The sequence below is a fragment of the Vidua chalybeata genome, chromosome 7, assembly GCF_026979565.1.
Source record: "Vidua chalybeata isolate OUT-0048 chromosome 7, bVidCha1 merged haplotype, whole genome shotgun sequence".
NCBI lineage: Eukaryota > Metazoa > Chordata > Aves > Passeriformes > Viduidae > Vidua > Vidua chalybeata.
This window is the reverse complement of record NC_071536.1, coordinates 31,100,646-31,124,076: the sequence shown is the minus strand read 5'-3', so window position 1 is coordinate 31,124,076 and position 23,431 is coordinate 31,100,646. Positions and strand designations below refer to the sequence as shown.

General features: G+C 40.1%; 1 protein-coding gene across 2 annotated transcripts in view; it reads left to right on the top strand.

Moving 5' to 3' along the window:
- The window catches only part of DPP10 (dipeptidyl peptidase like 10), a 440,873-nt gene extending 434,719 nt beyond the window's left edge, over nucleotides 1-6,154 (top strand). For both annotated transcript variants that reach the window (XM_053947934.1, XM_053947933.1), the window contains exons 23-26: nucleotides 636-694; nucleotides 783-855; nucleotides 2,419-2,492; nucleotides 3,888-6,154. In XM_053947934.1, the coding sequence (XP_053803909.1) occupies nucleotides 636-694; nucleotides 783-855; nucleotides 2,419-2,492; nucleotides 3,888-4,025 (344 nt within the window). In that variant the 3' untranslated portion in view covers nucleotides 4,026-6,154. The remainder of the gene's footprint in view (nucleotides 1-635; nucleotides 695-782; nucleotides 856-2,418; nucleotides 2,493-3,887) is intronic.
- Nucleotides 6,155-23,431: the final 17,277 nt, after the last annotated feature.

Below are 23,431 nucleotides of genomic sequence, written 5' to 3'. Positions count from 1 at the left end.
TGTCTTGGTCTCTTCTTTAAGTGTAAGTAAGCTGACACTGCGACAGTCCACCAAAACTCACAGCAGACATGGTATCATTTACAGCACTGATTTTGCAGTTACCTCATTTCTTAAGAGTCCTTTATGTATGTCAGCATGAATCAAATCTTTTATTAGGAATGAATCCTTCAAAGTTAGCAGTGAATTCCCTACAATATCAGCCATGTTGTCATTCAATCACAGGTTATTTTGTTCTGTATGTGAAGTTTTGGGCACTGTGATACACAGGAAACAAGACCAGATTACTTTAATGGTCTGTTAGACTTTCTTTGGGTTTTAGCCTTTGTTTTCTTTTGGGTTTGGGTTTTTTATTGTTGGTTAGGGTTGGGGTTTTTTTTGTGGTTTGTTTTTTTGTTTGGTTTTTTTTTTTGTGAGGGGAGATGACTGATTTTTGGATGGTTTCTTTTTTAACTATTTAAAAGTGGATTTAAATGGTGCATCAAAATGGTACATTCTGTGTCTATAAAGGAACATCTTGACTTCATGGTTGCTTAAGTAGCTTCTGACTCTAGGTCAGAAATGATGTGTTTTAAAATAGAAATAACTGGGAATTCACAAGGTTTGTTGTTTTGAGGTTTTTTTTTTTTTTTTTACAGCATCAGCTTTTTCAGAAAGATACCTTGGGATTCCATCAAAAGATGAAATTACCTATCAGGTAAGTTAGCATAAACAAGTAACTTAAAATGACCATTTTACTCCTAAAATGCAGTTCAATTACAGCTTTGTGTGTGTTTGTTCACTAGGCATCCAGTGTATTACACAATCTTCATGGTTTAAAAGAAGTGGATTTGCTAATAGTTCATGGGACAGCTGATGGTAAGTATTTCCAGATGCAGCTAATTTGGAGTCAGAGCTTCTAATAGGCAGGTGTTCAAGGGCTGATGAGGCACACACCTAGCAAATGCATTTGCAGTTTCTTTTTCCCTCTGATAGGATTTTTTTCTTCTGTTTCAACTGTCAATTCTAAATCTGAACTGGTGATGCTTTTCTTTGCTGAGGATTTGCACCTTTTAGCTGCTGTATGTTTCAATTTGTTTAAATCTTGTGGACCACTGTCTTGCTAGTGAAAGGTATTACATGAATTATTAATAGAACAACATACATTTTTAATGCTGTCTTAAATTCATACAAATTCTGCAGAACTATCAGTACAGCTGGTGAAGTACATGACCAAATGGGAAGTTAATCTTTTCATCTAATTAATTACAAGGTACTTGCAAACCTTCTGAAGCTGAAGCTACACAGAACCTTTTAATAGCACCAATACTTTTAGCAGTAGATAAGACAGAGAATGAGTAACACAGGGTAAGTTCTAGCACTTTAGATGGAATCATATGATGTATGAATTGAGATCATTTGTATTTGCAGATTTCACTGCAGTGTATTCTTCTGAACTTTCTTAACTGATGTCTAAAGAATGAGCTTTGATGCAGGCACAAATTACAGTGATGCAAACAGCTGCTCTGTACAGACTGACATGCCTACTTCTTTCCCAGTATTTTCTGGTGGATGTGGGATAACACAAGGTTTCTTACTCAGTCTGAAGGCATAAGTACCTCTCAGTGGAGAGGGCTGAGGTGCCAGTGCCCATGCACAGCTGCCACGGTGCCAGCCTGTCACCCCTGACTTGCCAAACCTGTGTTATGGATCCAAAGTGCAACCAGAGGGGTGCAAACCCTGTCCAGTGCTTTTCCCAGAGCACAGTGGAGAGGGTTGAAAATAAACTGGGTGACTGAGCAGGCATGAGGGGCTCAGGCTTTACTGATTGCAACAGGCAGCAGCAATTTCTGCCCCTCTGAACTGACCTGGAGGGAACTGGGGCATTGATAGATGTCTGAGCAATGCAGGGTGCTCTGGCCTGACAGTCTGATTGTCTGCTGCCCCTGTTCAATATCACATCCAGTGACACTGCCCAGACCACTTGCAACCTCAAGTCTGCAGGGTCAGGACATGGTAATCATGGCTTTGCCACACAAAGATCAGGTTACTGATAGGTTCCAGGAAGTCCATTACCTAAAGAAGAGTGGCCTGTAATGACCCCGTGCAAGCCATAGAAAATGCAGTGTGCTTCCTTTCCAGCAAATTAGAAGATGCCACGATATTCAAACAGAATGGTTTTACACATCTCTTAGCTATCACAGTATGTGTAAATCAGTGGTAAACAGAGTCACTAAATGTCTGAAAAGTGTGGCTTCCCTTGGGGCTTCCAGCTCCTCCTCTGCTGTAACACCCTGTTGCTGGTGGGGTTGGCCTTAGAAATTGTCAGCTTCAGATCCAGTAATTACAGAGCCTGGAAATGTTTTCAGCCAAAGCTGTGAAACAGATAAGTATTTCATGTTAAAATAGCTGTTTCTAATAATATCAAATGTTTTCTTGCAGCTAAAGTTCACTTCCAGCATTCAGCAGAACTAATTAAGCGTCTAATAAAAGCTGGGGCTAATTACACTATGCAGGTATGTGCACCTGTGACATTTCCTATAAACATAGTTGAACATTTAACCTCCTGTTGCTATTTCTTTGCTGCAAAGGATCCTCTCTACCACAACACAGTGGTATTACCTCAATTTGCAGTTAGAGCTCTGTTTAATCCCATTTTTGTCACTGTTTTTATGGATATCAGGAGCTGTATCATCTTGTTGTTCTCCTGGGCTCTTTCTCTCTGGGTTCGTTTTCTCTCTCATCTTTCTCTTTTCCCCCTGTTTATCCTACAATGCTATACAAAGTGCTCTGGAATCCATGGGCACTCTTTGTAACATAGAGATGTCACTACTTCGGGTTCCTTTTTATCTGAAAAGGTATTGGGTCACATGAGAGTAATTTCCCCTTATTTTCAACATTTACATTTATTGGAAGAGCACGACAGAGCTTGTGTCAAGGCATGGGCTTGCATGGGAACCACCTGGAGCACATGGATGCTGCTGGCAGAGGATTTTGATTGAATCAGTCTCTCCAAATACTCCTGATGCTTGTTGGCCATTGCAAACCTCGGCCTTGCTGTGCTTAGGGTGATCCTGCAGTTTGCACTGGAGTGTGAGCTCGTGTCAGGGAGGAGGTGGCAAGAGGGGGATTGGTGCCACTTGAGGAAGGAAAAAGGACTTCAAGTATAGAATCTGTTCCTGCTGCCCATGTTGTTTCAGCTGAGGTGATGTGAAGGCCTGTGGAGAGAGGAAGCAGCAGGAGTGACAGAGTTCTCCCCGAAGAGCCCAGTTGAGCTGTTCTCATGCAATCTTGTGATAACCTGGGTTTGAGAAGGCAGGTGAAGCTTTTTGCCTCAGGCCGTCTCAGGTCTCTTGTCTTGTGGCCTGGATTTCTTCATTCAGCCTGCAAATCTTTGCTTAGCCTCACTTGGGAGAAATTCCCAGTGGTATTTGTTTTAAGAGATAAAAATGCCCACATCCACCCTAGGAGAGAGAGAAGATGGGCTTTGGACCAGATAGGAAGATAGTTAAGATATGAATAAAAGGGGTTTTGCCAAACACTTAGAAGTTGAAATATTGAGAGGTCCTTAAAAGCATGAGGTAATTAATCCTCATGGATGTTAATGGGATTTGGATGCCTAGGCACTATTGAAAATGCCAGCTAAAGTAAACTGTTGTAAGCACAATGGCTGAGAATATAAATTTTTTCACTTCTGCAGATCCCACTGCAGTGGTTGTTTTATGTAAGTTCAAATTCCAAGAGAATGAGTCTTACTTTGGGTTTTATTAGCTTTCTTCGATGCTATAAAACTAATGCTATCATCCTGTTGTCATCTAAAACACGCTGAAGATCAGAGAAAGAAAATTAGAGCCCTAAATATTTGAAAAGCCTTTAAAAATGATTTACTTTTTTCCTTTCTCCTCTGCCAGATCTATCCGGATGAAGGTCATAACATTGCTTCCGAGAAAAGCAAATATCACCTTTACAGCACAATCCTTGGGTTTTTTAGTGCTTGTTTAAAGGAGGAGACACCAATTTTACCACAGGAACCTGAAGAGGATGAATAAGAAAGCCTATTTGTGTAGTACTGAAGGGGACTTACTCTGCGGCTCAATAAAACCTTAAATAAAAGTGACTGTAAGATTGCAGATTCTGCAGAAGCTCAAGGGCAGCTAAAGGATACCACAGTGGAACAGCACATTTACAGACAATGAGCTAATAAACTGGAATTCAACTACAAAGTCCAAACATATTACCAAGGGACAAAACCTTTACCTTTGTGGAAGGTCAACTGTTGGTTACAGTTTCCTGGAAGAACTTAGTTTTGCATAAGTGTAGGGTTAGTGCATGTTTGTTATGTTAAGCCTCACTGTTGGTTCTGTAAGTGGTTGCTTGTTTTTTGTTTTTGTTTTTTAATTTAAATGCACATCTTTATTCATCTTTGCATAAGGCACAACCTATCATAAGTATTATGGCCACTAATATTCTAAAGGGTGAACTGCAATCTAACACTGTAATGTTACAATAAGTGCAATTCTTCTGCTGTCTATTACACGTAAGAAACCACAGAAATAATAAAGGGCACGGTATTTTCTCTAGTTTCTGCTCAAAGGGGATATTGTCTAGTGCATCATATAACATGGATATTGAAAATTATTTCCCCCACACAATTTCAGCATTTACAATTATTACTGTACCTACTAGTAACCAATAGGGGTCTTTTCTGTGGTGTGCTCTTGGTCTTTATGTATATACCCAGGAATCCCCAAGCAGAAAATCTTTCTGAGCTTGAAGAAATTTTTTTCAAGATGTAATTGACAGCTGTATTTAAAACAATATCTGCAATTGAAATCATTCCCCAGTCCAAAATGTATCTATTGTTTCCTTAAAATATGTTTGAGTTGTGTTTTGGTATTGTTTATAGTAGTTAATAGTTTGCTGGTTACACTCTAATTTTAGAATATGCTACTTTGTCACATGTAAATTAGATACATAAATATTAAATTATAGTTTCAGATAAAGAAAGTTTATTAACAATGTATAATGCCATTGAGTAATACTTTACTCCTTAAATGAAGACATATTTTGTATAGTGCATCTTCCTTTCCTCCTGTCTGCTTTCAGATGTAATTCTGATGTTCATCAAGGTGGTGACATAGCTCAAACACACCTTTAGTTCTTATTCCAAGGCTGCTCATTCAGTCTCTTGCAACAAGATTTAGCTTCAACAGCATCACAGAGGAATGAGACATTTTTCATTCAAGGCAAAGGAAGATCTGACAGATTAGATTTTATTATTTATTCAGAGGGCGAGCCCCTCGTGCAGCCATTTATTTGCCAGGGTGAAGTACAGCAATAGAAATTGAAACTATGAATGAACAAGGCAGAACAGTTTGGGTCTGCAGAATATTAACTCTGATCATGGAAAGCAAGTACAGTGTTGGTTTAATTTGAGATATCTTCCTGAAGGTATATGAAAACTCCTGACAGATGCTGTGCCACTTATAGGGGAATAGCTGTAGTTTTTCTTATTTCTGGATATATTCCAAATACTTTCCTATCTAATTAAGGTTTAATTTCTTGCAAGACTAAAAAGAAAGTAATTTTTGAAGGTAAATATGCTATTTAAGATGTAAAGTTCTGCATATTTTATGAGAATGGGAATTGTTTTTAATGTAGTGAAAAATCACCTGAAGCTTTTTTACTCATCACTTCATTCTGAAATATTTTCTTTCACTGTTAGGATTTTTTTTTATGATGCAAATAATTAATTTGTCTGAAAGGTGTGGTTTTATGGGACACTGAAAAGTCTCTTGTCTCTTAATGTTTAGTAATTCTCTCGTTTTGTTAGCAATGTTCAACTATTTTTCAGTTAGTTTAATACAATTTTAATGTGCAATGATATCTTGTTTGGGTCCCAGTGTCACCACAAAGTATGGCTTTGCTTTGTGGTATTTATAGGACATACGGAGTACGTATGTATAGTTTAAGTAGGGCATAATTTATGGGGGCTACCATGTGCACTACAGTAAGATCACACAAAACAACAACAAAAAAGAGCAGAATTGAAACAAGGTTTTGCAAATCCTGTTTTCTATGGGAGGAGCATTGTTTTCAAGCCTTCTGTTGGCTGGGACTGCTGCTTTGTGATTTTATAAATGACACCCGTCACTTAATAAACGCTCACCTGACAACACTGCTGCTTCTCCTAACCAGACATGCTCAATGGGCTCCTCATCCAGCTGAGTTCACTGAGGTTGTTCCCAATTTGAGCCAAATGCACATGAAGGAAACACAGGCTGTGGGTGCGTGCTGAGCATGGACTCGGCGTGCGGAGGATTCGGGAAAAGGCCAATTCCCCCAAATGTGCTGGTGTTCCTCTGCAAAGCAGCCACCCCATGCTCATGTTTGCCATGTGTCACACTTAGTTGTGTTTACTTACCTGCAAAAGGAAGCAAACAAGCCTTGTCTCTCAGAAGTGCTCAGGAAATGTTATCCCAGATCTTTGCACCCCACACCATTCCCTACCTTTCCCTGTAGTTCTATGCTAGGGAATCAGCATATCCATTTACTGCTTGCTAGAGCTTATCTTTGCCTTCTTGATTTCCTCTCTCCTTTTTCTGCTACTACAAACTTGCAAAATCTAACAAACCTGTAGGTCATGTTGAAATTTCAATTATATTATGAAACCAGGCATAACTGCATGTCAATTGGAATACTTTCCCCAGATTATTGAGTACAAAGAAAGGCTGATTATTTTTTAAAACTAATTTATTTAATCTTTTGGCATCAAGGATGGAATTATTTATGACCTGGTTCTATCAACATCTGCTGTGATTTGCTATAACCAACTGCTCCTTGTTGCTCAGTTTTTGGCATATGTAGATCTCTCTTTGTGGGTGGAAGTAAGGATGATTGTTCTCTCAGCTCTGGCACTTTGAGTATGGAGTCAGTGAGGTTCATTTAATTGAGAAATTGCACCTTTTAAGGCAGAAGAGCTTTTATTTGATCTGAAGCCAAAGATTCTCCTTGGAAACTCGGAATATTGAGTATTGACTCCTTTAATAAAATGCAGAGGATACAAGGTGTGACCTCGTATCCCTCCTCACAGGTTTATTAGGCTTCACTGAAGAAACAAGAGAGGAAGACGACCCAGAGATCCTGAATACCACTTTCTCCTGCACAGTTTAAAAGTACACAGGCAAGGTGCAGTGATCCTGCTGTTTTATATTTACTGCAAGTAACTCATCCTGGCAAGTCAGTTGCCTCCAGGGAAGGAAGAACCTCACTGGTATTGATTACTGATGCATATTCTGCACTTCTTCAGCAGCATTAAGATTCCTTCTCTTTATCCTCTGGATGATTTCAAGAGTGCTGCAGAGAATGGGGAACTCCTGGGATGTGGCTAACTTCCCAGGCACCTGGAGCTTTGAAAGGGAAAGAAGGAATTTAGTTAAACTTCTGTCTGTTGAATTTAAGGCATGAAAGTGGAGAAGGAGCCTGGCTTCAAGGAGGTAGGTGCATGGCAAGTGTTAGTGATTCTGTCATTGCGGGGGGTAAAACTACAGGCATCTTACAAATGCAGCACCTAAATGTGCAGTGGTGAGTAAAATATTTGTTTTCCAATGTCTGCAGATTACAGTGTTGTTGGATTGGGTATTCGGATAGAATTAAGGAAATTAAACCACCTGAGTGTATGCAGTCCAAAGTTTCCATTAAACTCGGTACTAGACCTCTTTCCTGTATAATTAGTTTAGAAATCCAATATCCTATTTTACCTAAGCAGAACTTAACAACAACAAAATTGATTTAATAATACCTATACTCCACAAGGACACAATTTTTATAGATATACACAATTATTTTTAATTAAAATATTCCATAAAGTGGTAACAGCCTTTTTTTTAGATTTCATGACCAAAGAAAAAAGAAAAGAAAAAAAAAAAGCTTCTGATTGATTAAACTATCAGAGGGAATATAATTGGTAGGGAGATGCATAGGAAATATTTCCCTAAGGAAGTTGATGTTTTCTGCTGTAATGTATTTTGTGTCCTGAGTGACCTGAGAGTGCAGCTCTCCAGGGTGCTAGTGTGGGAATTTAGATGTTGATGTCCCAAGGCTTGTGTGGGGAGCAGGTACCTGTTCAGGCAGGTGTTCCCATCCCCCAGGCAGTGCAGAACATCGACAGCTCTCTCTGGAGGGGGGTCATAATCCAAGAGTTTAGTCTGTCAAAGAGCACAGCTGATAGGAAAAGGTGCAAAATTTTTGCCTTGGGAATAAGAGGAATATTGTTAAAAAATGACAGAGCAATATGGGCATCTTGCTGTTCTCCAGTTTGTCTGAGGTGAGGGTGGGACCTTGGCCAGGGCACTTGGTGACCGATTCCACACGCCCAGCTGACAGAGCAGCTGGCAGCAATTACAGCTCCAGCAGGGTCTGTGAATGCTCCAGCTTCCCTGTGAAAAGAAAAAAAAAAAAAAAGGGAAGGGCATATAATGCATGGACAGAATATCTTGTGCCTGATAATGCTGTAGAAGAGCTCTTTTAATAGAATGATGCCTCCAAAATCCTATGCCTGAAGAAGTGCTCTGGTTTGTTCCACCCCTCAGCCCCTTCCTGGAACATACATTTGACAAATGAAAGGCTGTGTTGAGTCCAGTCTTAAGGGTCTCAGCACCATTAGGAGAGGGTTAAGAAAGAAAAGTGTTCTGGGAAGACAGGCACGGAGACACTTTATTGCAATGTGTTGCTCTATACAGAGCTGTCACTCCAAAATAAAGTGGTGCACTGGTAACCTTAGAGACAAGTGTAGCCAGTGCTTGATTCAATAAACTTTCAACTAAGGAAAGAAAGGTAAATCATTCTGTTATTTCCACAAAAGAATGAGGAATTATGTGGTTTCTTACAGATTTTCAGTCCTTTGTTTAATTTATACCCTACATTTCAAATAGTCATTAAAAGATAAGAATTATGTTGAATATTATTCCACATGTGAAATAAGCAGTTACAGTAAAATATTTCATTTTTCAAGAGTGAAAATTGTTACATTTAAAGGTATTTACATTGCCAGGTTAACTGTTCTTCCTTCTGCGTTGTAGTAGACACTAAATATATTGGGCTCACAGGTTTTTTAATTGCAGTGGAAATTGCACTGAGCTTGGACAGGGGAGCTTATCTTTTTTTGTAGGAATTGCTTATGGAAATACAGTGAATCTGAATACTAGTGAAATATTTGAAGGAGGGCTTGTAGAACAGCATATGAAAAATATAGAACATCATATCTATATACATATCTGGGAAAGTGAGGAACAGGAAGGAACAAGTAGAGTAATTTGTCAGTATAATCAGAATTAAGCAAGACAAAAGAAAAGGTGGGTGGAAAATTGATTTAGGCAGAACTTCTAGGCTAAAAAGAGAGCACTGTGAGAGAGCATATATAATTTTGTAGTTTTGCTTTATCCTGAATTTTGTTTGTTCAAGAACTTCTTTCTGAGGTGAGGCTGGAAGCAAAGTTGTGGGCAGATTTTTCCAACAAGGACCTGAGTCTCTATCAGTCATTTTCTTATAAAAAAATTAAAAATCAAAGCCCATAGTGTAAGCTAGGAGCTTAGCAATAAACAATTGGAAGAACAGGGATTAGGCTGATTTTGAGGAGCACAGTGCTTCAAGAAGAGGCCTCATCACAGTCTGAAAATAGAGCAAGGTGCTGTTTATACCAAATGAAGAAATTGAAATGTGGTTCATAAACAGCATTAGGACAAGACCCTTTCTGACTCACTATGATGTGATGAGAAGGTGCAATTTCTTTGGTATGCTAATGAGTATTCATTCATTATAGCAGGGACCAAACCTGAGAGGCTGAGTGCCAGACTCATCTAGTGCTGTGTGTGTTCACTGACAAGAAGAACACAGCAGTGCTCTCTTAATGTTTGCCTTGCTTTCCCATGGCATTAGGGAAGAGTTTAAAAGCAGCCATGGTGGGGGGAGTGGTGGCAGCAGCAGCCCAAAGCCCTCCTTGGGAAAGAGGGGAGAGAAAGGGAGCTGTGTAGTCAAAAGGAGAAATTTCTCCTCTGCTTGCCCTTCTTGGGAAACAGGGAAACTGTCCAGGGAGGGGTTTGGGGTGATATTTGAGGCTGGAAGAAGCTGGTTCTCATATCTCCTCTAGTTGTCCCTGCAGGGCTGTTCTGGAAAAAGTGGGTGGTAAAATCCTGCTCTTTCAAGGGAGAAATGAAAGTTTCCCAAAGTGGCCCTTTGAAATGCGTTCATGACCCTGAAGTGTTTGGGAAGTGGGTGGTGGTGCTTGGCTGTGGGACAAGGCAACTCTTCCAGTCTTTCAGGTACTTTGTGCTCAGCAGGGAAAGAAACCAGTGAAAACTACGCAGAGCCAGTATTGTCAGCCAGCTGCAGGCAGAGCTACAGCTTATCTAACCATGGATTAATTATGGTTTTTTTCCTCACCCTTAATACTATTTTATTATCAATAATTATGTTCTTTCTCTGAGTCTTAAGGCTCAGCACAGATTTAACCATCTCAAAGTGGTTGTACATTTTAACTGCATTTGTGTTAGGGATTGTTTTCCTATCGCACAATCTGTGTACGCACTGTTACAGCTGAGCTCTCCATCTTCCCAAAGAAACACTTCTGGCTGCTCTGCCCAAAATCCTGTTTATGTGCAAGGAGGAATTGCCTCACATGCAAAGAAGAAGTTACTGTACAGCAGTGATACCTACAGGACACTAATTAAGCATTTGGGACTGTGGCATCATCATGTGGGTACAATCAGAGCTAGAGCAAATCTTGTGTGCAGGGACAATGCCCAGAGGGAAGAGGGGAGAACTCTAGTATACAAAATTCCCCATGAGCTGGGCTGTTGACCTGCAAGCAGAGTTGTTGCCTGTGCCCTGCATGAGGTCTTTGCAGCTGAAGTGGTACAAAGAGTCCTCAGATCCTGCAGGTAAGGACCTGTCTGTATCAGCTGCTTGATCCTGGAGAGGATGAACCACTCCTCACCTCTGCTGAGGTGATGGATGAAGGGTATCTGCCATGTCTTGCCCCTTCAGTCCATGAAAGAGGGAAAATAAAAAGCAAACCTAACCTCTTCTGGTAGTTCAATTTAGGATTACGGCTTTGATGAAAAAAATAATACAGTCAACCTGAGCATGTTAAAAAATGATTCAGTGATAAGCACCCACTTTTTTTCAAACCAGTCTCTTTCACAGTTTAATCCATCTGCAGAGCAAACTTTGACTGTGAATTACTGTTTCTCAGCATATCAGCCTTGGTTCCCCTGAAACTGTCCTGGTGTGAGCGTGGCACCCTGGGAAGAGAGCACATCTCAGAAATACTGATATACAAATTGCAGGGTAAAATATGGCTGTTAATCAATCTGAAAGATTTAAGAGCCTTTTTCTAGCATCCTAGCTGAAGCTTGTAATTTTTACAGATAAATATTGATGTTGTTGTCATAGAAGCCTTCAATTCTTCATCAAATCCTGGTTTGGATTTTGCTCAGTGACAGGCTTGGGGTGTGTAAACAGGAAATCAAGGAACACTGTGTAACTCACACCTTGTGAGTGTTGTCCCTCCAGTGCTGGGTCTGGTTTCCATTAGTTTCTGGAACAAAGTATTGAATAAAATGAAGCCATATCTGCACTTCATCCAGCAACTGCAATGAGAGTCTGGAGCTACAAACCTTTTTTTTTTTTTTTTTTTTTTGGTAGATGAAGAAAAAAAGCATGATGCCTACAGTGATCGTTGTGTATTTTCCTATAAATGTATGAAAACATACTGATGTTAATTCTTCTGAATTTTACCTTGAGAGGGTATATCTGGAAGGAGTGGAAGCAGGCTTCCAGTTCTTTTTCCCTTTTTATATTACTGGAACTTGCTGCTTATTATGGATGCTGTACTGCATTTTGTTCTGTCCCAATTAACCTGCCACCTTCTCTAAATGAAGCTTGTACAAATGTTGCCATGCATGACCACAAAATGTCACTGCACCTCAGCACAAGCAACAGAGAGTTGGCTGTTTTATGTTTCCATTATTATAGCATTAAATTGATTATTTACACATTGATTATTAGAGCAAGTTCATCAGTTTAATGCTGTAATAAACCTGGCATTGAGCCAAGTTTTAAACACGTCAAAGTGTAAAAATATATATATGGCTGGACCTTTCTAAATTGCAGGATTGTGAACCAGACAGAGAGAAAAAACTGAAAGCTATGTGTGACATTTAATGACCATATTAAAATGCTTAATAATAAATGACAAAGTAATTAGGGTTGGAAAAAATACCCCAACAAAAGCGGTTCAAGCAATTACAATAATGTCATGGAAGTAAAAGAACACATCCAACTTTTGGAGGGGGGATATCAGATTGTCCAAGTAAATTGATTTTTCAGATGTCAATGTTTCATGTAAGTGTCTCCAGCTGTATAATGTAATGTATGAACTGGCACGTCTGACCATTTTAAGAGCTGCAGAGAATTATAAACTCCACTGGGTGATGCAGAAATGTATCTACAGGTGATGCAGGGACCAGGCATACAAAATAGATTAACGTGGATGAGGAAAAAAGGGAAGGAGGTTTTATACAGTTGCTGCTTTGTGGAAAACCTGTGCCAGACTACTGGAGAATCTGAACCCAGGCCTAAGGGTTTATGTAGAGATAGGAAGGTTATATTAGATGTAATTTTGTCCAATAAGATAAAACAAAATTAGGAACTGTTTATCCCACTCACCTCCTTTGTTTCCTTCTGTATTTTAATTATTATGTTATTTGACATTCATGCTGTTCCTTAGCATGCATCATACACCTTTTCAGACACAGCAGCTGGACTGTCCATCTTCATCAGTGAAAGCATTTGCATGAAGTTTTTCAGAAGAACACTGCTAAACCAAACTTCCTAACTCCCTCCAGGTGAATGCAGTAATGCTTTATTGCACATCTCAAAATGCCTACAACAGGAAACTAAAATTCTGCTGGAGATCATAAATGTTAAAACTCCTACTTTTGTGATGAACTACAGTGCCCAAAGGAAAATATCCAGAGGATTTACCTGTTCTCTTCCTTTTCCCTCCCTGTAAAACCTATTTGTCCTTTAGAAGCAGAGAGGGCTCAGCCACAAGCTCCTCAGCCTGTTAAAATGCAAGAAATACACACCACAAAGGCATTTGATGAATAGCTCAGGGAGGAGATAATCTGGGTATACTTAATTTGTTTCTATAGCAATTAGTTTTTAAAAATGCATAAATCATTAAGACTAAATATTTCTCAATATAATTGTTCTTAAAACAAGCAAAAAATTATCCTGCCTAGTTGATTGTCTTGACATCTTTGCAGCTGGATTCCTCTGTAGGAATATGTAGGTTTTCTCTCCAAGTCTCTCATTCAGCATTAAGGGTTCAATGTGGAGCAGCTGATGGTGGGAGTGTGGGAATTGTCCTCTGACTCCCTCCCCATCAACCCTCCTCAGCCTTCCTGCCCCCACCATCAGCTCTGCAGTGGGATGTCAGCAAGCATGAATCCTGCTCTGTTTGAGGTATGTGGCCTTCCAAGAGCTTTTGTAGCAGTGAGTGATCCTCCAAGGGCTGCAGTCCAAGCCCATGAAGTCAGCAGGTACCTTGCAGTGGGTTTGGATGGGACTTTTCCTGCTCTCTTGTCCTAAGATCCCTGCCCTAGTCTGGTGCAAATTCTACAGTGACAACAGAGAAGGAACCTGTAGGTAAACATTACACCTGTAGGTGCAATGCATGAACGTGAGGGGTAAAAAAGGTTGGGCTAAGGAACAAGAAGGGCAGATGCTTGAAGCCTTCTGATATGGTGTTACTCTATATGGGTGAGTGCTCAAAGCCTTCTGGAATTGTGTGGTGATACTCTGCACTGTGGCTGTCTCACCTGTGACATATGCTGCGACAGAACAGGGTTGGTCTCGTTACAAAATACTGGGAAAATGCTACTAGAGAGTTCTTCTATTTCATTTGAGAGGAGAAAATTACCTATTGCATTTGCTAAGGTGCTTTGTTCATCATCTGAATGTGCTCAAGGTTATCAGAGGTTTCTGGGTTTGTGATCTGTGCACAAGTAAAGCCAATTCAAAGTCTGAGAGAGATTTTGGGCAGTGATAGACACAGTATTGTCCTCCACTGCAGATACCTGATGTGAGGCAGTAGTTTTCAGCGTGGCTTATTCTGTCCTGTGACAGGGAAATTTGTTGCTGTGTGCATGCTCCTTCTGCCAGAATGAAAGTATTAAATGTGGGACTCCAAGTCCTGCTCACCCATTTGTAAACAGCCCCTAAGGAGGAGTGATAAGGGTTACTAATGTTTCAGCCAATTTAGTCTGACTTGTTCACAGTGTCCCTAATCCATTTCTAACCACAGTGAAGCACAGCTCTTCCAGCCTGAAAGGCCAAGTACTGTGTCCAGTGAAATTGCAAAGATAACTGTTCTCCCAAGCTACGTTTACATCATAAATTTCAAAATGTATCGCACATTTACTTTTTATATTTTATGTTATGGCATAAAAAGAACACAACCTAACTACTGGGGCTTCTGGTTCCCCGTGTGTGAAGCAGAGGAACAGGCACACAGTGATGTGAAAATGCACAGAAGAGGAGTGATGTGTTTGCCTTAAACACTTCAATGTATTGGCATATTGCCTGTTTCTGCTGTACCAACAGAGTTTTTGTCAGGGTAAGGGCAAAGGGAGTAAGCAAAATAAACTGTCTACATTATGCATATGGTTAAATAATTATTTGTATTGATTCTCAGAGCATTTGTGTTCAGCAGAAGTGTAGTATACTACCATTATGCATTGCATTCTATTTTATCAGAAGGTGGGAATAAAAAGCAGGAGAAACCTTCCTCCTCCCAGCTGAGCATCTCCTGGGTGCCTGGTGAACCTGGCATGTAGGAGGGAAGCTGAACACACTGATGTGGGCTTCTCCTGCTCCAGGGATGATTTCATCCTGGCTAAAGACAAGGCTGAGTGCTGTGTGGAACAGTAAGTGTTTAACACAAGAGAAGGAGGAATAAACAACTATCACGGTAATTAAGTGGCCCAGAAAAAAATTACTGGACCTTACTCCATCTTTTTCTTTCAATGGCTGCCTCATCTTATCCCATGTCTGTTGTGGTTGTTGCCAGTGTCATTCCTCTTAGTTTTAAAAGTTTTGAAATTTTATAATAGACTCAATGAAAAACAAAAGAGAACTGTGTCACTTCCCTCCCTTGTGCTGTTGCCCACACTTCCCTCCTCATGGTTACTATTGAGGAGTCAGGTCCTTTGCCACCCTGATGGAAATTTGCTTTGATTTTCCATCTCGATCCTCCCCAGTACCTTTGGGGTTTTTTGAGAGATTGTGTTTGTCAGCTCCCATGAATGGGAGGTTACCAGAAAGAATAACCAGGGGTGAAAATGCCTATATTCTCGGGGAAAACCATTACCCATGGACAGAAATGACCTCTAGTTGGTATCTGCAATGGTGAGTCACGTGGGCTGTTAAAATCAATCCATCCATTCTGCAGGCTACACGTGTCTGAGGACATTTCTTCAGAATGGTAAGAAAAGGTTTTCTGGATTCATTGAATAACTGAATCCACCAGTGTTTCACCTCCAGATGCAAGCAAACCCCTTTTCTTGGTGTTCATAGAGACACTTCTGCTGCTATATGAGGTTGAAATGCTGCCTCTTCAAGAGATTGAAGGTCTGACAGCAGCAATCAGTGGTATAAAAAAATGAAGAATGATTTTCAAGACTCATCCATCCCTAAGCTTCTCTCAGTGACATCCCTGCTCTCTCTTTAGGAAGCATCTCTTGATAAACACATTTTTTCTCCTGCTGTTGACAGCTCCTTTTACTGCAAAATCTTTACTTTCAGGAAACTTACTTGTATATTGTTTTGAGCTCTTAATCCTGATGAAAACCAATGAGATAAACTGATGCTCCCTAATTTGATGGGCACTCAAAATGTGTAGCCTCCTGCTTTATTTATATCTACTTCTCCCAAGTTCCCTGGGAATTGTGGCCACCTTGTCCCAAAATATGCTCAGCTTCAGAGGATGGACTGCACTGATTTCCTGGAGCCATAGGGGCTCGGGGTAAGACCTTCTCATGACACTGGCCAGTTCAGAAAAGCAAAGTGGCCAGATTATCAGTGAGGTGACAGTGATTTTCAGTCACACTGGGAATCTCCAGAGGACTCTGTGTCCTGCTGCCTAGGAGAGCTGTCCTCAGAAAGGTGGTGGAGGGAGGGCAGTAACAGGAATTGTCCTGTCTGTAACAGGAGAGTTTTGAGAGGAGATCCTTGAAGACACCCTAGTTTGCATGTCAGTCTACACCAGCCTATAATTTTAATGGCTTAGGCTGGTTGTATTCAGAGGTGTTTACAGGTGAGTGAGGTCTTACGTACAACAGGGATGTGTAAACACACATCGGTAATGTGCAGTAAAACTCAGTATTTATTTTAAAAATAAAAATGGCAGAGACAACTGCAGCAAGTTCCCCCACTTGCATTTGAATGGCCTTTTTATCAGGTTTTGGTATCTCTGAGGTTTTGCTTTTCTGAGTAAGTCCTTGAGAGCACTGACACTTCAGGAAGCAATATGGATTGTCAAGGTTGAATGTAGGAGCAGCCATTATTGTGTCCTTCTCTTTGTGCCCCTTAGTTATCCTACTCTCATTTACCAAGTAAGTAGACTTGAATTCAAAGAACTTGGGGTTATTTAAAAGATAAGATTAGAATCTAGAGATGTCTAGAGAATACATTTCTTAGGGCAGGAGATACTTTCTGTTCCTATGCCATAGAGAACTTGGTGGAGAGGTGGCATATTTAGAGATGCTAATAATTCTTTTCAGAAGCTGGAGGAGGAAAATCAGATGGTGGTTTAGTTGTGAGTAGTTTGTCGACCTTGGCATGTGATTTCTCTGTAGAAGACCCCATCTGTATCAGTGAACATACAACAGTTCTATGCAACATCCTCAAGATGGAAGACCCACACCAAACAATATGGCATTAAATTGAGAAAAACAGTTCAAGGAGCAGCTTATAGGCCATAAATCTTGTTTAAAATATTCTAATAGATGCCTGGAATAAACACCTTGTTAAAAGGAAAAAAAAAGTTTATTTAGAAGGAAAAAAAACCCAGTCATTCAGGTAAGAGAGTGTTTTAAAAGATGCTGTTGGGAGTAATAAAGATGTATTTAAAATGTGAATAATATGTAAGAATGGGAGAAAAAAAAATTCTAGTAGCTGAAATGTAAAGCACAGCAGATGGATTGGAAGAAATTGCAAGACATGGTTTCCTGAAGGCCTAAAAGCTGATGATGGAAAGCTTCCCAAATCCTGGTGAGGCAGAGAGCCTGCAGGATGCCCGGGGGGCTGGGGTAGGAGTGGAGGAAGGGATGTGAGGGAGCATCGTGGGCAGGTGCAATGAATCTCTGCACAAGAGTTCAAGGCAGAGATGAAACCATGCTGAGACCTCAGCAGAAATGTTTTTAAAGCAAATCAATAAAATTTACAGTTACAAATTGCTGGGCTCAGATGCTTGTGCCCTAAAACTCTCAGAGGATCTGGAGTGTAGAGCTGATGAACTATTTCTGGCAGTATGGAGTGTTTAAATACATCTTAGTAGCAGACAGGAGAGAGGCAAACAATGCCAATCTTTAACAGCCCCTAAGGAGGGGGGTGGAAGCCTCAGTTCTGCATCCAACATAGAAACAGGAGAGAAAGGGAAGGAAGGACTCATGCTTTGGGATGATACTGTGGGAAAGAGGAACAAGAATTTTGTAGGAGCACCCTCTGCCCTAAGAGCCAAGGCAAGTGCACAGGACTGTTCTGCCATACGTCACTTGTGGATTTTCTAGCAAAGTCCTTACCAAATTCTCTTACTGACTTGAACTTTTATGTCACAGAAGAGTTAGTAATAAAACCACATAAAAGATGAGAAGCAAAGGTGGGAACTAATAATTTAGTTATTCCAGGAAAAACGGTGTTGGAGTGTGTTTGAGATGTTCATAAACAAAGGAAAAAGATGAAAAAATGAAGCCAAGAAAACAACTCTGCTGATGCCCAGAGCTGACTGCCGAGGGGTGAAGGAGGATCCTGCAATCCTGGATGGCTGGGCAATAAAACCACAATGAAATTCAGCAGCAATAATGCAAATTAATGTGTAGAGGGGAGAAATTTTTCTAACTTTTTGCATGGTAGGCTCTAAGTGCACTGCTACTATGCAAGGGAGAGATCATGGAATCATTCTGGATTGTTCTCTGGGTACTGCATGAAGTTCATCAGCAAGAAGGCCAAGTAAAGCATTAGGGATTATAGAGGACACATAAAGAATAAAAGAGGAAACGTTATTATGCAGTTGTAGAAATCAGATTTTAGAAAACCATCCAAAAATCTTGGATACCATGCTATGCTCCCTCAAAAAAGGTGAGATAGAACTAGAAACACTGGTAGTCAGAAATTTTAGTATTTGCTTTATAAATGTGATGCACAAAAAAGTAAATATCTGTCTTCTCAACATCTAAATCTTGAGGCCTGAGTCACTCAAGATTGGCTTGAAATGTTTCCAAGAGAATATATTAATAAGAATTGGCTTACACCAAGAGTAAAAAATATTCAGGTGTTACAACTCTTATTAAATTAAGTGAAAATTCAGGGAGAGTTGATCTGAGAGCATTGAATATTTTTCCAGAGACAAATCATGCATTTTTAGCCAAAACACATTTTTGGGTTTGTGCATTTTTTACCAAAATGTATCACCAAACAGGCCTGAAGGATCTGTGTGAGGTGATGCGTGGCAGGTAAGTGAGGAGAACTGGCACAGCTGGCATTGCACAGAGATCTTTGTTAAAGATGACAGGAAGGACTTGGTTTGACAGGAGCTGTAACCTACTAATTGTGGCATTTTCCCTTCACCTTCTGATGGTCTAGCACCATTTTCCTTGCTGTTTTTTTTTCCCCAAACACAGTATTTCAGCTCCTGCTAGGTCAGGCACAAGTGACACAGTGATACTGCTCCCTGGAGTGTCACTGTTAGAGGGTCTAATCCCTCGTGTAACATCACAGTAAATGTCAAACTACTTCACTGACAGCCAAGGGTGTTCCCAGGGTCATTTCCACACCTTTCAACACTGTGCTGTGCTAAAGTCTGACTTCTGTGTCAAAATAAAACAGGAGTAAAAAAGCAGCAGAGTGGTCATTGCTCTATACAATGGCTGATAAGCCAATTGAGGTTAATTAGCTTTAGCTTTAATTAAGGTTTATATAAGCCAATAAAATTCTAGGTTATAAACCACTGTTTAACACTAGAATATATATTTCTTTTTAATTTCATTTTGTTGATTTGCTTGGTATGAATTAGAAGGAATCCTCAGTTCTGGCATGGAATTATATGATAAACTACACATAGATGAAGCAAATTAGAAGTTAATACAGCATTAAATAATTTGGAATGTTTTCCATTACATAAAAATGGCTTAATTAAAGAAAATGACACATTAAGCCTGGAATGAAATGCATCTTGGATATGTGTTCTCCTGATTTGTACCCAAGGACTGGAGCACAGCAAGAGTCCTGCAGGTGAGTGGGTGACTTAAATTGTCTGCACTGAAGGGAGAGGATGCTGTGGAACTGCTACCTTTATATATATATATATGTGTGTGTATTTATACTTGTCAAGAAAGAGAGGAGTGTGTTTCACAAATGTATTCTAGGGAAAATGGAGTCTGGTATTTTGTAGCCTGTGAGATTTGGGTTGTGTTATTGCAACTGGATACATAGAGGAAATCAAGGATTTTTGACATTGGATCCAAAGTGAAAAAAACCCCAAAATGCTGTAGATTAAGTTATTTTTAAAAAATCATTAAAAGTCTAATGTATTTCTTAACCATGGGAGAATGGTTATAATTTCTTCATGTCTGTGCCATGAGAAAATTCTACAGCTTCTTACAAAAATTCAAAGAATGATCACAAGACTCTTGGCTTTTGCCCTCTTATAGTTTCTCAGGGAAAGGCCTGGCTAAAAAAGCAGTGAAAATTACCATATTTTATTGTTGGCTTCCTAGCTAAGGACAGTTCTGAGGTTGAAATTAGGCTGCCTGAAGACACTAACCCTGTTCAAAAGTTGTACAATCATTGAAAGATTTTTTTTAAATTTATTTTTTTCTCCCCAGGAATAGAAGTCTTTGATTCTGTAAAATTTTAGGATGATTCTTATAGTGCAGGGTTGCAATCAGTCATAAAATGGCCTTCAAACATGCCCTCCCTCCCTACAAGGCACCTGGGGAGGCTGGATGAGACTGATCTCTCTGTGCACAACTGAGAAATGCCCAGCTAACTTAAACTGACTTTTGTAAATGGAACTCAGGGATACAGGCAAGACAAATCTGAAATTGCCCAACAAAACTAGAAAGTGGGAGCATGAGAGAGAATTGAACCTCACAAAGAACAGTGGATACAATGAATTGTTCAAACCCCTGATTTTCTGTATAGAGCCATTTTCAGAAATGTGTCTCAACCTGCATCTAACATAACTGACAAAATGACATAATTAAATGACATGTTTTAAAGGTTTTAGATACCCTTAGAACTGTTTTTAGAATAAGAGTATGTGTGTGGAAAGCTGAGTCCCCAGCAATAGGTTTCCTACTGCATCCAGTTCATGCTCATTTCTTTCACATACAACCTTAGGGAGATTTTTAGTGCAGAAACTGCAAACTCTTGTGAATTATGAATCTTTTCTTTATTCTCTTGCTCATTTAAAATATTCTCTCAAGCAGTTCATAATGTTTATTTGGCTTTGTTTTGATTATTAAAGTTTCTAACATTTCAATACATTAGAGAATGGGTAAAGCTCTTTTCTCAGTGCAGTGAGAGAGCATAAATTAAATGAGATGTGGAAAGTTTATCTTTTGCTTTGTGAATCTGTTCATTTGCAATGGCTGAATTAGTTCATTTTGCATGTTGATAGAATGTCTTGTTCAATCTTGGAAACCACACACAGTATCTTTTTTCATTTATAGAAGGTGGCTTGTGCTGTGCACACCATTAGTTCGAGGGGAAGATGGTATTGAGCAGGGAAAGGGACAGGGACAGATTCTGATTTGGCTTCACTTTGGATTGTACATTTGAATCCATCTGCCTGAGGAATTGCTCTGGATTTTTACTGTAATTCATAAAGTAAGACTGCAGTGAATCTATTTGCTGATTTCATACGATTCTCTGAATACTTTCCCTCTCTGAATGACTCTTACCTATTTTAGTACTGCAGGTCCCTCTCTGGCTCTCCTTGACTGGCTCTTCTACTTATTTTGCATCAGATTTGACTCTTATTTCTATTTTCCTACCCAGGATCCCTCAGAAATACACTTCTTCACATTTCCCCCGAGTTTGATTGAGTCAGTCATTACCAAAACAGACAATATTTCTACTGGGTGCTTAGAGGCATTCTGAGAACTGTGATGTGCAAAACATAGGTAGAAAGAAAAAAAACCCTTAATTACTTATTTAAGTTTGACCTAGTTGGGTTATTATCCTTTTTGTTTAGTATTTCCATATATCTTTATCTGTTCACCTGTATATATCCCCCCATATAAATATAGTCTGTCTGTCTGTCTGTCCATCTATCTATCTACCTCCTGTTTATTTGATCTAGTCAGCATTGTTATCTGTGTCAAATATGGGCAGCTGCATTTGCTGTTGCAAGGAAAATGTTTTACAGTTTTCCTGGTGTCCTTTGCCTTTGTTTCTTGCTTTATAAGCTCTTTGAAGCTGCATCATCCTCTCTGACCTGCTGACACAAAGTTTATTGACAGCCTACCTAAAGGAAAGGCTGATGGATAACAAGAACAGGAGGAGGAGGTATAAGTTTGATGGATGATTTGGGTCTCAAAAGCCTGTGGTCAGTCCAGCAATTGCCTTTGTCCATTTGAGTTATTCAGGAATCAAGCTGGTCTTTTCCTTTCCTCAAAATTAATAAATCTGTAATAATAAATCTAAGAAGTTTGTATTGTGACAAATGTGCTTGCAGGGAGTGTGCTGGAAGGTGGGACAGGGCCAGCTGGGCCTGGGCTCGGTCACAGAGAGGAAAGGTGACCTTTGCAGCTCTTCATCTCCAGTTTCACCCTTGTGTGCTTTTGTAGTTGTCATAGGTGTTTTACACAGGCACTGAAGACAAATCACATTTCCCACAGCTCTTTCTAGAAGACAGTTCTGATGGAGACTTGTGCCAGTCCTAACAGGAATACTTATGGATTTTTTTTTCTTTTCAATAGAGTTTAATTCCAATTTACCAGTTTAAATATATAAAACAATCACTCAACAATTTAAAGGATGCAGCATGAGGGACCAAAACCTCTGATTTCTGTATTTCTGAAGGACCTCTGCTCACCAGGATGTCTAAACTCTTGCTCCATATTCACATTTCTTTCCCACTGACTCGAATTTTTTCTCATTAGTTATTGTAACTTCATGGCAATACCTGGAATTTGTTCATACAGCTCCCACTGGTCATGCAGGGCACTGGGAGGGGCCCAGGGAGTGCAGAGGAGCATCTCGGGCTGCCTGGGGTACTTCTGCATGGGCTCAGGGGGTGCGAGTGGGGTATGTTGTACAGATTCCCTCATTTGCTTCAGAATTAGGGTTTACTGTGGAGTTTCTGTCCAGCTTCTTGTGGACCTGTTGGTTTTTCCAGCTTTTACAGAGACTGGGCAACTGAGAGGCGTTTTAAAATATTTTATTCCATTATCAATTTCAATGAATAATGAGACACAGAGTGTCAATAGTGAGACACTCTCTCAACAATGTCATCTCTATTCCATGGCCTTCCTAAGTCAGCACATGAAATAGTTACCCTCGCAGCCCTCTGGAGTTATTAGGTTAGCCCAGGTCTGAGAGAGCTTTGGGGGAAATATTTCAGGGTTAATGCAAAAGATTGCAAAAGAGACTTTAACCCCTGATGTGGTCTAAGATGTTTATTCCTGGAGATTTCCAGGGGAAAAAGAGGGAAAGAGGGCGAACAAGGAAGGAACAGGGCACTATCTAGACTCCTGTTCAGGAAGAGATGATTTCCTTCCAGAAAGGAAGGAAGGGTATTACGAACATGGTTACAGCTACAGGGGTCTCTGTGGGGGGAACCATTTTCCAGAGCAATGCAACAAGCACACCTTATCTTAATGTTTACATACAGATGTACAAGACTGTATGAGCTTCCTGTCAAGTTTTAAAAATTCTTTACAAACCCATTTCTCACATGGACCCACAAGTGAAAACATCAGAAAAGTTTCTTTCAATTTTTCCCTTTCTCAGCCTCCTTCCCATGCCTCTGGTGCCTGTCCTCCTTTCTGGGGAGAAGGGGTAATTCAAAGGTGAGGCTGGAAGGTGTGGGGAGGCCAGTGTGGAGGTCACTGGCCATGGCAGTGCCAGTCACACGAGAGGAAAATAGCAGAAACCTGGGCTGGGGAGA